Source organism: Crinia signifera, chromosome 7 (assembly GCF_055691185.1).
Source record: "Crinia signifera chromosome 7, ASM5569118v1, whole genome shotgun sequence".
Classification (NCBI taxonomy): domain Eukaryota; kingdom Metazoa; phylum Chordata; class Amphibia; order Anura; family Myobatrachidae; genus Crinia; species Crinia signifera.
In genome coordinates this window covers 90,788,195-90,803,509 of record NC_139223.1, presented here as the reverse complement: position 1 = coordinate 90,803,509, position 15,315 = coordinate 90,788,195, and the positions used below count along the sequence as shown (strand labels likewise).

At 41.7% G+C, this 15,315-nt stretch overlaps 1 protein-coding gene across 5 annotated transcripts in view; it reads right to left on the bottom strand.

The window, feature by feature from the left end:
* Positions 1 to 15,315, bottom strand: part of MYO1B (myosin IB) — a 299,289-nt gene that overhangs the window by 93,170 nt on the left and 190,804 nt on the right. For all 5 annotated transcript variants that reach the window (XM_083153484.1, XM_083153488.1, XM_083153487.1 and 2 more), the window contains exon 14: positions 5,172 to 5,276. In XM_083153484.1, coding sequence (XP_083009610.1) covers positions 5,172 to 5,276 — 105 coding nt within the window. The remainder of the gene's footprint in view (positions 1 to 5,171; positions 5,277 to 15,315) is intronic.

The window sequence follows — 15,315 nt, the reverse complement described above, 5'->3', positions numbered from 1 at the left end:
ATTAAAACAAAGTGTAGGTGAAATTTCAAAATTTCATTTTTTTTCGGATTTTCAATTTTAATACATTTTTCTAAGGAACACAGTAGATTTTACTAGAGAAATGTGACTAAAAATTGATTCCCCCAATTCTTTGGTTTTCATAAATATCCTATATGTGGCCCTAGTGTGCACGGTGACCAAACCACAGGCTTCATAATAGAAGGAGCACCTACTTGATTTTGGAGACTCCTTTTTATGAGATTATTTTTTAGGCACCATGTAGGTTTCTAGGCACCATAAGATGCTAAAAGTTAGGAACCCCCCCACAAGTGACCCCATTTTGCAAACTACACCCCTCAGGGAATTCATCTAGGGGTATAGTGTACAATTCAAACCCCCAGGGGTTTCACCAATTGTGGTACAACTGGGCAGTGAAAATGAAAAAAAATTTTTTTTTATTTTCACAGCTCAGTTGTATCAAAATTGGTGAAACCCCGGGGGGTTTGAAATGTACTCTATACCCCTAGATGAATTCCCTGAGGGGTGTAGTTTGCAAAATGGGGTCACTTGTGGGGGGGTTCCACTGTATGGGTGTTTCGGGGGTCATTCAACCAGAATCTGTGCTGCAAAATCCAAAAATCACTCCTTCCCTTCTGAGTCCTGCCATGCACCCAACTGGTATTTTTTGGTCACATGTGAGGCATTGCCGTACCCGGGAGAAATTGGGGCACAGATTTTGGGGTGCTTTGTCTCCTTCATTCCTTGTGAAAATGAAAAATTTTGAGCCAGATCTGCATTTTTGTGTAAAAAAATTTAATTTTTTACACAAAAATGCAGTTCTGGCTAAAAATTTTAAATTTTCACAAGGAATGAAGGAGACAAAGCACCCCAAAATCTGTGCCCCAATTTCTCCCGGGTACGGCAATGCCTCACATGTGACCAAAAAATACCAGTTGGGTGCATGGCAGGACTCAGAAGGGAAGGAGTGATTTTTGGTGGTGGAATGAATGGCGGGTGCTATGTCGCATTAGCAAGACCCCCGAAGCACCAATACAGTGGAACCCCCCCACAAGTGACCCCATTTTGGTCACCAGCTTTGGGAGGGGGGCTGGCGCTGCGGCTGGCGGGGGGGTGGGAGGGGTGCTGGCGCTGCGGCAGCCGGGTGGGTGGGAGGGAGGGGGGCTGCCGGGTGGGAGGGGGGGGGGGGGCTGGCGATCGTTGGTGATCGGTGCGGTATACGCACACACACACACACACACACACACACATATATATATATATATATATATATATGTGTGTATATATATATATATATATACATATATATACATATATATACACACACATATATATATATATATATATATGTGTGTGTATATATATATATATATATATATATATATACACACATTTGCACATTTTTTTATTTTATTTTATTTTTAACTTTTCCAGCAGCAGCATGATGCTGCTGCTGCTGCTGCGGGGGGGAGGGGGGAGGAGGGGAGCGCAGCGTGCGCTCCGGACGTAGCGGTGGAGCCGCTGGAGCTGCTGCTGCTGCGTGAGTGCCCGGCGGGTGGGAGGGGGGTGCTGCCGCTCGGTGGTGATCGGTGCTGCACCGATCACCACCGTTTTCTGTGTTACCGAGCGGCTTAGCCGCCGGTAACACAGGAAACGCTGTGATTGACTGTTCAGATTTGAACAGCCAATCACAGCGATCGCCGACCGGGGGGGGCACCCCTGCCCCCCCTGGGCGACGAGGGGGGATGTCTGCTGTCAGGGACAGCAGACATCTCCTAACTGTCACCGCGTCTATAGACGCAGTGACAGTTAGAATCCATGACGTACATGTACGTCAAATGTCGGGAAGTACTTCCCGACCATGACGTACATGTACGTCAAATGTCGGGAAGGGGTTAAGTCAGTGCATGCAGTCAAAATCTTTTGCTTAGCAAGTGACTGCAAATCTCCCTGTGTGTACAGAATGAGAGATAGTAATCGAGAATTCTCATTCTGAACCACTACCCTGACTTTTTTTGCTTAAGCAAAATTGCTTAGCATAAATCTCTGCATGTGTATGTGCTCTCCACGGGTGATCTGGACACCAGGAAGTCACCTACCCTAAATAGCTTAGCAAAATAGCTTACACATCTCTACATGTGTATGCCCCTTAGTTCTATCACTACCCTTGCCGCTAGGATTAGATATCATCTTTTTATAGGGAGAAATACAACATAGTGAGAAGGACAATGGTGCTTTCTCAGTTTAAAATATGAGACAATTCCATGATATTTTTGAACAATGTAAGCACTAAAGCAGCAATAATAACTATGCAGCAACTAATAAAATCCTAGCAACATGAATATTATAGTCAGACCGCACAAGTTTCCCAATATACATATAAAATTAGGGTACTTGTTTCCTAGCACGGCACCCATCGCATACCACCGCATGCCTTAATTAGTGGTATGCGATGGGACCCGATTTTCGGGTCCTAAGAGCCGCACTGTACAATTTTAAAATCGCATCGCATGCCATTAAAATGGCATGCGATGCGATCAATGCGATCAAAATGATGATTTAATTGTACATGCACCCTGATGGATGATTAGTATTTTATATGCACCCCCATCGCTAACGCCACCGCCACTATTAACACCAACCCGAAGCGTGGCGAGCGCAGCGAGCCCGCGAGGGGTGGCGGCACGCGTCATCTGACCTTTTCATACCCCCACTATTAACGTCGGCGTGGAGTTGATTTTATATAGTGTGGCGAGCGCAGCGAGCCACCGAGCCCGAAGCATGGCGAGCGCAGCGGGGACGCGGAATACATGTGAAGTTATCCATGTCCGCTCACCGCGCTTCGGGCTCGCCGCACTATATAAAATGGACTCCACGCCGACGTGGATAGTGGGGGTATGAAAAGGTCAGAGGACGCGTACCGCCGCCGCTCGCCATGCTTCCGGTTGGCGTTAATAGTGGCAGTGGCGTTAACAATGGGGGTGCATATAACTTACTAATCACGCATCAGGGTGATTGTACAATGAAATCATCGTTTTGATCGCATGCGATCTGGTCGCATGCAATGCGATGGATGCGATCAAAACGATGTAATAAGATTAAAATTGTGGGAGCCATGCTAGGAAACAAGTACCAAAATTAGGACCCCTGGACTTGGACTGTGATTGGATGTTGTGCGCATTTATGTAGGGATCGATGACAATGCACCCCCTAACTTTTCGGACCTGTGGCCAGGGCAGATACTAAAAAGTTCTTAGATTGTTTTTTTTTTAAATTGTGGAATATTAAACAAATGTACAACAAATAGAAATTTTCCAATCTATTAAGTATGGTTAGGTTTGTATAGAGCGAACACATAATGGTATCTTCTGTTGGTTGGAACTGGTGTCAGCATCTAATAGTTACTCATCTCTATTCTGACACATCTAGTCAATTAAGAGGATAATTTTTTTAGTCTGGAACAATAAAGCAGCCTTGCAATATTATAATGGGGACATATATGCCGCCAAAATTACCCAGATCACAGTTTGGTGGGTCCGTCCTGGTTTTAAACATTGTTCCAAATCACAGGTAAGACCCAGGATTTTGGTGTAGAAGGGGTGTAACCCTGAAAATGGAGGTCAGAGACCCCTTTCCTCAGCTGAGACAGTTTATTAACCTCCAGATTTCTAGTCCTAAAACTACTATTGCCTTTCTCTGCCCCTATATAGATGTTTGGAGACTGTCATTTCATCAAAGTGCAGTCAATGGAAACCATTTATAATTTAAGAGGGAAACAAGTCCTGCCATACACTGGTTATCTAAGTTGTCCAGTCCTACTCTAGAGACCCTAGAGATGCATGAGGTACTGCATATGCATTGCTGATTTTTGAGCTGAGCCAGTTGCCGCATAAGCATCTTCTTAATGAACTCTCCATCCAGTTATTGATGTCCCGCTTAATTGCGAGTTGTCAACATTAGAAATATAAGCAATTGTTGTTAAACTTCCAGAAAAAAACTATCTTTAATAACGTTTAGGATTTAATTTGTTTATTTTATAATACTACTGGTGTTTTATTGTACTGTAGTTTTATTTATTGCAAATATGCAGTCTTTTTCTGCTCAATACGGCAAAATGATTAGACATATAGGGGCAGATTTATTAAGCTCGGTGAAGTGATAATGTGGCTGGTACTTTATCACCGGCCAATCAGCTCCTAACTGTGAAGTTACAAGCTTGCTTTGAAAAATGACAGGTAGAAGCTGATTGGATGGTTATAAAGTACCAGCCACATTATCACTTCACCGAGCTTAATAAATCTATAGTGTGTTATACTTTAAAACACCTCCTCAAACCATCTTACAGAATCTATAAGCAAGTTCTTCAAAACCTTACCATATATATTGTTTTTGTGTTACTGGATACAACATACTGTACTATCAGAGGGTTTCACCATGGGCTAAACAAATAGCAGAAACAGCCCACAGTCATACACACCCATCCTCCATCAGATACACTTTTCTAGCTATCTTTTTAAGCAGCAGCATGACAAAATGATGCAAATATAATTTCTATAAGCAAATGGATATCATGCTTCTATAGTTGTACATCACAAACCACACATAATTACAAAGAACTAAAAGAATACTGTAGGTAAAATGGAAAACAAAAATATCTAAAGTGAAAATATAATCTATTTAATCAGTGTTGGCAGAATTTAACTAGTCTACCCCAAATTATTTCATCCATGATAACATTTATTCATATAGAGGAGTTGGGCTGCGTCTACACATTACGTTTTAGCAGGATGCAGTCAAACAGGAGCTGTTTAGCAGGATGCTTACTCAAGAGGATAAATACACAAGCCTGCTGCATCCTGCTAAAATGCAATGTGTGGACACCAGAAAGTGCATCTCGCTAAACAGGATCCTGTTTCACTACATCCTGCTAAAAAGCAATGTGTAGACGCAGCCTTACTAGAATAAAAAAAAAAAAAAACCTCTCCGGTATAATCCAAATGGATGCAAAAATGCAAAGTGCTTCAATAGTATCATACTGGTCTCCTAATGGAAAACTATTTATATAGATTGTCAGCTATCGGCAACAAAAAAAAACTGTTTTTATACTTTGTTTTAATACTCATATTTTATAAAGGTATAAATGTCTTCAAAAAGAGGACAATGGTCCAGTTTACCTCACGGATGTATTCCTCCTGTTCCTCCTTCAGGGTCAATTCAATGAAGATTTGTTGTAGCTTCTCATTACAGTAGTTGATGATAAACTGCTCAAAACTGTTTTCCTGTGAACAGACACATGCGGAGTCATTCCAGGGCCTTTAAACAACAGAGAACCATGGCAATATAGTACAACTGCCATTGCATTTCTACTTTATTTCACTATTAAAACAAATTCTGGGTCTCACTACATTTTAAGGTTGGTCTTTTGATCTTTTGGACCCAAATCCTTCTATTTTCTAAAGGGGCAGAATAGATGGTTCTTTCTACCATCAATTTCAATGTTTCCATGTTCCTAAATGTCCTTTTAGTTTTCCCTAAATAAACTATTCCAGCCTTCATCTAGCTCATTTCTAAATGTTTAATAGCATCTATCTTTTATATTAGCCATTTAATTGCATTTTGTACATTTATTATCAGTTATTTATATAGCGCATACATATTCTGCAGCGCTTTACAGAGAATAACATTCACATCAGTCCCTACCCCAGTGGAGCTTACAATCTATATTCCCTACCACATGTACTACATGCACAAACAGACATTCTAAGGTTAATTTTGTTGGGAGCCAATTAACCCACCAGGATATTTTTGAATTGTAGGAGGAAACCAGAGTACCCGGAGGAAACCCACGCTAGCACGGGGAGAATATACAAACTCCGAACAGTTAGGGCCATGGTGGTAATCAAACCCATGACCTCAGTGCTGTGAGACAATAAAGCTAACCATTACACCGTCCATGCTGCCCAGGGGCGTAGCGAGGGCAGAGCATGAGCCCTGGGTCAAGAAAGATCACAGGGCGCCGGAGCCATGCACTGCAAACTCTGATGCCCGCCTGCCAGCTCCCCCGCACGCCCAGCTCCCACGCCTCCGCTGTCCTGGCTCTTGTGCCACCCGCCCATGGCTCACAATATCAGCTGTGTGAGCCATGGCCGTGCAGCGCAGAAGTCAGGACACAAATTCAAGTCTACAGCTGGACCGCGAGACAATAGGCACTTGCGGTTCAGCAGCCAATCAGGAGCAGCATTGGTGGCTGCTGGACTGCAAGCACCTATTTTCTAGTTCTCCAACAGGAGACTTGAAAATAGCGGTGGACAACCGGGCAATGCACTACTCTCTCTGCCCGGCTGTTGGAGCGGGCTGAAGGAGGATTTTACTCTCCCCTTGGCAACAAGCAATTTCAGTCCCCCTTGGCAATGAGCAATTTCAGTCCCCCTTGGCAACAAGCAATGTTAGTCCCCCTTGGCAACAAGCAATTTCAGTCCCCCTTGGCAACAAGCAATTTCAGTCCCCCTTGGCACTGAGCAATTTCAGTCCCCCTTGGCATTACTGTCTCACAGCCCCGTGGCATTGAGCATGAAGCCCTGTGGCATCGAGCATGAAGCCCCGTGGCATCGAGCAGGTAGCCCCTCGGCATCGAGCATGAAGCCTCTAGCAATGAGCATGTAGGTAAGTCGCACTTGTGTCAAATGTGTAATGGACATTACAGTTTGTTATATAGAATGTAATGGGCATCACGGTTTGCTATATAGTATGTAAATGGCATCATGTGTGGCCTTATGTGTAATTGCCATTAGGTCAAGTGGCTTTATGTCTAATGGGTATTCCGAAGTTTTCAAAAATGTGCAATGGGCATTACGGTGTGCGGTATAATGTTATGCCGCACCCCCTTTTGCCGCACAAGAGACCTACCTACTACAAATTGGGGGGGGGGGGGGGGGAAGGAAACATGCACTTGCTCCGGGCATTGTGGCACCTAGCTACACCACTGGTGCTGCCCAACATGCAGCAGTGTTGAGAAATAGGAATGTTCAGAAAGTCTTCCAAAGTTTAAGAATAGTGGTTCTCAACTGGTACAATTAGTTAGGCTAGGTGGCATATAAGGCAATGCACCACCAAATTAGTCTTAGTACACCAGCAGGTTGTTGTCGATCTGACAGTAGCAGCTCTCAGGCTGATGGTGAGCATGGCTCATACTGTATATATGAAAGCGCAGTCTCCCTGGATAGCTGAGTAATCTGAAGGGTTTTGTCAGACAACCACCTCATAGTGCTCAGACAGGAAGTGAACTTGAGTGCACTTCCTTGTTTAAACAGAATAGAAAAATAGACAGCAATTCATATCTTCAGCAAAGTGGTACATCATAAAAAAAACTGCTCCAAAACCTTTATTTTGTATTTTTTAGTAACCAGATTGCATTTGCTATATTATTAACTATCATCTTTCCAATCCAACTACAAAGGGTGCAATGTGCCGTTGCCATGGTATTTTAACACCACAACAGCATCTCGCACCCTTTACAGGCTTGTTCAAGCCCGAATCATTTTATCATCCAGTGTGTAATCAGCACCCAATGTAATGCGAACGGACTGTTAAGGAGGGCCATGCTGCCGTCGTTCGCTGGCATTGGGAAGTGTGTGTGTACTTGAACATTTTGGCAGATCCCCACTGCTGCTGATATTGGCAGCAGTGGGCATCAACCAGTGTATATGGGCCATTATTGTAATCAACTCTTCCTCACTCTTTGAATCATCATGCCCACTTTTATCCCAAAAAGATAATAATCTCTATAGTGCTTGGTCTACTGTTTATGAATATACAGTAGCTAAAGATCACAGGCCATAGGATCTGTAATGACACCATAGGACTGAAAGACACATTTTTATGGAGATCAAATGTGTAGGATTTGAATCCCCATCATCTATGATATTCTCGATAATTCTGAAGATTCTTATTTAAGAAAACTTACAGTATATCCATATATGATCAGTCCAGGGCTGGTGGGGGGGCAGTGAAGTGATGCGGCCACTGAGTTCGGGGTGGAGAAGTGATGCGGCCGCCGCTGAGTCCGTGGGAGATGTGGCCACCGCTTGGGGGAAATGAGGGTGCCGCCCCCAGGCAAATGCCTAAAGATGGCTTGTGGTGGCGCCGGCCCTGGATCAATTAAACGTGGCACACTATATAGTACCAGCGCATCAATCTACATTATTATTTGTAATTTATGCTAATCGAGTGAGATATACTTTAAATGTATCATACTAAAACAGTATATACTATAGATATTGGCTGGTAACAGGCCAGTTCTAGTGTGCCTCCACTGCCTACAACGGCTTCCCCAGTATCACTAAGTGCTGTGCTCAAGGCTTCAGCTCCCCTGTGGCTGCCGCTGTTTGGCAGACTGGCAGTGGCTGCCTGCGGAGCCCTAAATTGCCCCCCTGCCTCTGCTGGCAAAGACCATGCAACCCCTGCCATCGAGCATGAAACCCCTGGCACTGAGCATGAAACCCGTAGCAATGATGTGGCATAATATGTAATAGGCATTACAGTGATTGGTATACAGTATGTCACTGCTATCTCACTCACATGGTTTATCACTTCTTCACATGCATCAATAGATCCATTTGAGAATACTTCTTGTATATTATCCAGATTATGCCAATATATAATCCAGTTCTCTATTCCTCTTGGGATAAAAATATATTTTTTTCATCCAAATTATTTTGTATTTGTTTTGTTCTAGAGCGGATTGGGCAATGTCCAGCCTGCGAGCCATAGAAGGCCCACAAAATCATCTGGACTGGCAGGCCAAGGCAGCCGCAGACGAGACTTTTTTTTTTCATTATTATTAAATGGAGCAGAGCGTAGACATAATGCAGTACAGCCCAGCTGCCCTCTTATATTTATAGTATACAGCGAGACTGCTGGCCGATGATAGAGGGCACGTTGTCAGACAACGTTCTTTATCTCTCTCCATGACTGGATTCCCCCCCCCCCCCCACCTAACACACCTTACAGTAGGGCTGAAACGAGTCTGAAAAAAAGCTTTTCTTGTGGATCTTTCATTGCTGTGAATGACACTATTACATAGTTACATAGTAGGTAAGGCTGAAAAAAGACTTGCGTCCATCTAGTTCAACCTGGTATAGATATCCATTGCTGATTTGGTTGGTTCTGGTATTTTACAGACAAATTATATTTCTTATTTGTACCCATGGATGTTTTTCTCCAGTAAATGTTTGTCCAACTTTGCCTTGAACGCATTTAATGAGCCAGCCGTTACCACCTCTCTGGGAAGAGAGTTCCAGAGTTTGACTGTTCTGACCGTAAAGAAATTCTTTCTACTAGCTGAATGAAATCTTTTTTCTTCTAATCTATACTCATGCCCTCGCGTCCTAGATTCCTTTCTAGTAGAAAATAGGGTGTGTGACAGTTCCTTATATTGGCCCTTGATATACTTGTACATGTTGAGCATGTCCCCCCTTAAACGTCTCTTTTCTAATGTAAATAGTCCCAAATTGCTTAATCTCTCCCCGTAGCTTAAATTCTCCATTCCCCTAATAAGCTTTGTTGCTCGCCTTTGGACTTTTTCTAATTCTATGATGTCCTTTTTATAGTGTGGGGCCCAGAACTGTACTCCGTACTCTAGGTGAGGTCTCACCAATGCTTTATATAGTGGCATAATTACCCTTGAGTCCCTAGTTTCCATTCCCCTCTTAATACATGCCAGAATTTTGTTGGCCTTTTTTGTAGCTACATTACAATGGGCACTACATCCTAGATTGCTGTCTATTTGGACTCCTAGATCCTTTTCAAGTATGGAATTACCCAGTTCCTCTCCACTAAGGTTGTAACTTGCACACTGGTTGTGTCTCCCAAGGTGCATAACCTTACATTTATCTACATTGAACCTCATCTTCCATTTTTTTGCCCACTCATCTAGAATTGCAAGATCATTTTGAAGCATGGTGACATCTTCTGGTGATTTGATGACTTTGCTAAGTTTTGTATCGTCCGCAAAGATGGATACATTGCTGAGTAACCCTATCCCAATATCGTTAATAAAAATGTTAAACAAAATGGGCCCCAAAACCGAACCCTGGGGCACTCCACTTAGTACCGGTATCATATCTGATACGGCACCATTCACAACCACTATGTGGCCTTGCTGAACTTCCATAATGTATGCATGTGTCTGTTAATGTCATACCTATATTAGTTATTTTAAAAGTTACTCCATAATAAAGATCACAGCTCATAGTCATAGGACACCAATTCCATATCTTGACTGACCATCTGGCTTATACAAAAACAATCACAAAGGCAAACAAACATGTCTGTCTTATGGATATGTTTCCATTCAACACAATGCTCTGGTAATTTTGCATAGATGGATAGTTAGTTTAAGCCTTTGTACTAAGGCTAAAAATATTAAAATTCCAGGTCCAAAATGGAACATAACACACTGTATGTTCTAACTATACATTAAGACACTGCAAAACAATACCATGTATAGAAAGGCAAGCAGCCGGGAAACATCTAGCACAGATACCTCATCAAACAGAGTTGTACAAATACAGCAAGTACATGTTGTATACCTGGTATATAAAGAGTTTACAAAAAGCATGACAAGAAACACTCCATAAAGGGAAGTAATACTTACTGTAGTCTAGGTAGTAAAAATGAAGGAGAAACCACAGAAATGACTGACATTTTACAGGGGATGCTGTCATTTGGTCAAATGACAGCATTAGGTCGACATGGGAAAGGGTCGACATGGTTCTAAGGCGAAAGGTCATTAGTTCGACAGGTCGTTAGTTTGACAGGTCATTAGTTCGACAATGTCTAGGTCAACAGTCAAAAGGTCGACATGGAGGTTTTCACTGTTTTTTGAGTCGACATGTCCTGACAGGCGGTATTTCATGCCCTATCATCCACTGGAATAGCATGCAAATCGGCAGGAAATTGCAAAAAAAAGGCCAATAATCGGCCGCTAAATCGCATCCAATTTTTGCATGTGATTTGCGGCCGATTTCACGGGCGCCGTGATAATACACAAGTACCGATTAATTATACAAACCATGCTCTCTAACATACAATTCAAACTTAGGAACACAAACCACACTGTTGTAAGTTTATGGTATGCAACAGAAGTATTTTATCAGATAACAAAAGTTGCGTAAGTAGAGATACTCAACAATTTTTACATTTTTTAAATTTAACAGACTTCGGACACTATTTCATGTTTTGAAATAATAGGCAAGTATCAATGAACTTATTTAGAGTAGGGAAAAGGTGGCATAATAATTAATCGTGTTGATGTGGTGTGGTGTCATATATATAACACTTTCATACTTTTGGAAACAATTTTCAGGGAGATTCTAGATGATAGGAGAGACTGCATTGCGCACCTCTGCGGTGGCATGACAAACTCCACCTACTGGTATATCTATTGACAATCAGGGTCTTGCCCTTTTTCCCAGGGGTGGACCCCTATAATGTTAGGGACCTACCTGATGAGGTTACCTTGATGACTGGTGGGTAGGCTCATAATATTGGCCAATTTTATGCCAAAAACCTTATATATGGTATATAATTATGCAATGTATTAAAATTGTAATGGCTGTATGATGCACCTGCTCTCGTGTTTCTATGAGCAGGGTGGTATCCTGCAGTGGCAGGTGGAAACTAAATTCCAGCGCTACCACTGTGGAGGGGCCATAGAGCATACAGAAATGCGGTAAAAACCCAGATAACTGGGTTTTTACCGCATTTCTGCTTTAGAGAATCTCCCCCTTATACTCAAAACAGTATTTTTCATGCACAAAGAAAAGGAAACCACATATTTTTAAAAAGGACAGACGCGGTAAGTAGCAAACACACAATGTACAGGTATTTATTTATTTATTTGCAGTTTCTTATATAGCGCAGCAGATTCCGTTGCGCTTTACAATAGTAGGTATGAACTAGTTCCTTTTTTAATATGCGTTTCGTCTACTGCATCAGACTTCTTCAAGGGGATATGTAATAGACAAAACACATTGGGGGAAATTTACTAAGATATGAGTTGTATTTCACATGGCATGTTGCTATGGGCAACCAATCAGATACTATATATTATCTTCTAGAAGGTGCTAAAAAAAATGGAGAAGTAGTTTCTGATTGGTTGCCCATAGCAACATCCCATGTTAAATACAACTCACATCTTAGTGAATTTCCCCCATTGTGACAATGGCTGATAGTTGATGTACTGAATATGGGAGATCTTGGTTTTGGAAGCAAAAATGATTTGAGGATATGATGTCATTGCCTTGAAGAATAGCAGATCCCATGAAACATGTTGACCAAGTGGAGTTACTTACAGAGAACATGTATTGTTTGGAGAATAGCCAACAAAGACCTATTAATTACAGAGGAACATTCTAGAATTGTAACTGGAGAGCCAGACTGTAATCACTACTTCAGGTTTTTAACAAATCCTGTGTTTGTCCAGTGATGTTTTAATCTTCTTTATGTTTTTTTTTTTAACTCTTTGGATGTTATTGTTTTTTTGTCATTAAAGGGTTATATATTTTTCTTATGTGAAATTCATAATATTTTTTCCAAATGCAAAGGAACATTGGGCCTTATTCTAGTTCACTTCTTGTGACAAAATCCTTCTTCGATGGACAAAATCATGTGCACTGCAGGTGGGGCAGATGTAACTTGTGCAGAGAGAATTAGATTTGGTGGGGTTTTACTTCAAAGTGAGATCTATATTGCAGTGTAAAAATAAAGCAGCCAGTATTTACCCTGCACAGAAACAAAATAACTCACCCAAATCTAATTCTCTCTGCACATTTTACATGTACTCAGATGTATTGTCTTGAAAAGTGATAATTAGTGAGTGATAAACCACGACCCAATTAGCTCCTACCTGTCATTTTCAAACTCAGCCTGTGAAATGACAGTTAGGGATGATTGGTTGGTGGTTTATCACTATCCATTTTATCACTTTTAAAGCCGAGTACACCTGGCCCTATATGAGGGGAACAAAGAAACCTTTATATGTTTCATCACATTTGTCTCAGAGTGTCTCTAGAACATGGGGTAAAATTACTAAAGCTTCAAAAATGTGAAAAGAGGTGATATTGTCCATAGCAACCACACAGATTTGGTTTATCATTTATCTATTGCATCCAAGAAAATTATAGACAAAATCTGATTGGCTGCTATAATCTACATCACCTCTTTTAATTTTTCGAAACTTCAGTAAAGTTACCCTCTTGTGCCTATAAAGGTATTTTTATGTGCATGTATCCACTTTATCCTGTGTAAGGTCGGATGAATTCTGTTAATCTTTGGTGTGTTGAGCATTCCTTTATATGCCTGTTTCTTCCATATGTAATGGGAGAATGGTACATGTTAAGGGAGTAAAGAAATCCTCATACATTTCATTTATAAGATCAATCTCTTCAATATCAGTCCATCACTATAAGCAGTCAATAAACAGGACCTCCCTAATCCAACAAGGGAAGGGGCAGAGTCGTCTTTAGAGAGGAGGCGGCCCATGTGCAGCGTTCTCTGGCCGGGCCCTTAGCTCTGCCGGGAGTGGTGCCAGAAGCAGTAGCGTCTGAGCATTCAAGTGCTCAGACCCTACTGCGCACGAGCGAACCTCCGCTGTGGAGTCTGAGCACTAAAGCACTCTGACTATGGGGCTATTCTGATTCACTCGGAAAGGCACAATCACTCTCTAATGGACAAAACCATGTGCACTGCAGGTCGGGCTGATATATAATGTGCAGAGAGAGTTAGATTTGGGCGTTTTATTGTTTTGGTGCAGTGTAAATACTGGCTGCTTTATTTTTACACTGCAATATAGATATCAGTTTTAAGAACACCCCCACCCAAATCTAACTCTCTCTGCACATGTTACATCAGCCCCACCTGCAGTGTATATGGTTTTGTCCATTAGAGAGTTATTGTGCTTTTCCGAGTGAATTATATATACTACTACCCCTATACTACACATGAAGTATTACCTACAGTAAATGGGTGCAGTGTGCAAGGTATGGGCCTCCCTGGGGCTCAGAGGCCCATGTGCATACTGCACCCATTATAAAGATGGGAAGGAGCCTGTTTTTTTTATTGTGCTGGTTTTATAGATGTATAATAGATGATATTTTGTTACTAGCAGATTCCTAACAATGTTTCCTCTGAGTGCTACCACCCATATCACATTGTATGTCAGTGTGCACAGGAAAGGCTGTTTAGATTTTGCCAACCAATATCAAAAGGTAGATCTTCTTATGAGATCTATATGCAAATGCCTTCTAGCAATCAATCCAATGGATGTACATGTATACTAGAAAATTGGGAGAGGAGAACCTTTCAGGACATGAAGTCCGGCACATGCAATGGACTACTCAAATACTTCAATTTTTTTCTCACAGATAAAGATGGTCGCCAGATTCAGAAATCTGGTGTCGTGCAATGTAATATGAAGATGGTCAACATTATAAATAACATTTGGAATGTTGTAATTAAAAGATAAGCCAAAAAGGAAGTCAACAGTGAAACAGAAAAAGGTTGTTGATGTTCAAAAATAATCCTTGAAGCACTGCTGACTAACCCGGAGCCATTGTGGGAAAATTAGAAAGATATGTGAAATATCCAGGGCCCTGCCCTACCCAGCCCATGCACAGCTTGTTTCCATGATGTGCTGCTGCTGGGTCTAATGTTAGAAGCATTTGTTTGTAGAGCAACAAAGGGATGCAAGCCTCAAGAAAAAAAACAATTGGACTTTTTCAGATATATATATACACATTATCATTTGTTTGTCAAATTAATAAAACTTATGTGAGTGTCTTGTAAAGGAAGACAGCCTTCTCAATTAGAAGACTTTTGCATTCAATCACTTTGACTAGAGTAAGCCAATGGTGACCCAAAACTATTTGTTTTTAAAATTTCGGTTTTGAAAAAAAAAAGTTATTATAGGCAGAAGTCAGACTTTTTGTTACTCCAATATAGGGTTCTGATGGATGTAACCTTCATACCGGTTACCAGTACCATTTTAGCTTAACAACTGCCTGAATGGTGCAGCTGTCTCTGCGGTAATGAAGTGTGGACAGTATTCACATCATGGTAAAAGACCAGGGGTAGGTGACCTGTAATACACCAGCTGCTGTGGAACTACATATCCCAGCATGTCCAGCAGGTTGATATTAAGGCATGCTAAAACTGTGGCAAGGAAATCTGGGATGTGTAGTTCCACAGTAGCTAGAGAGTACCACAGGATGCCTGCCCCTGGGCCCCAGGGCCATCTTAACAATACAGTGGGCCCCTGGG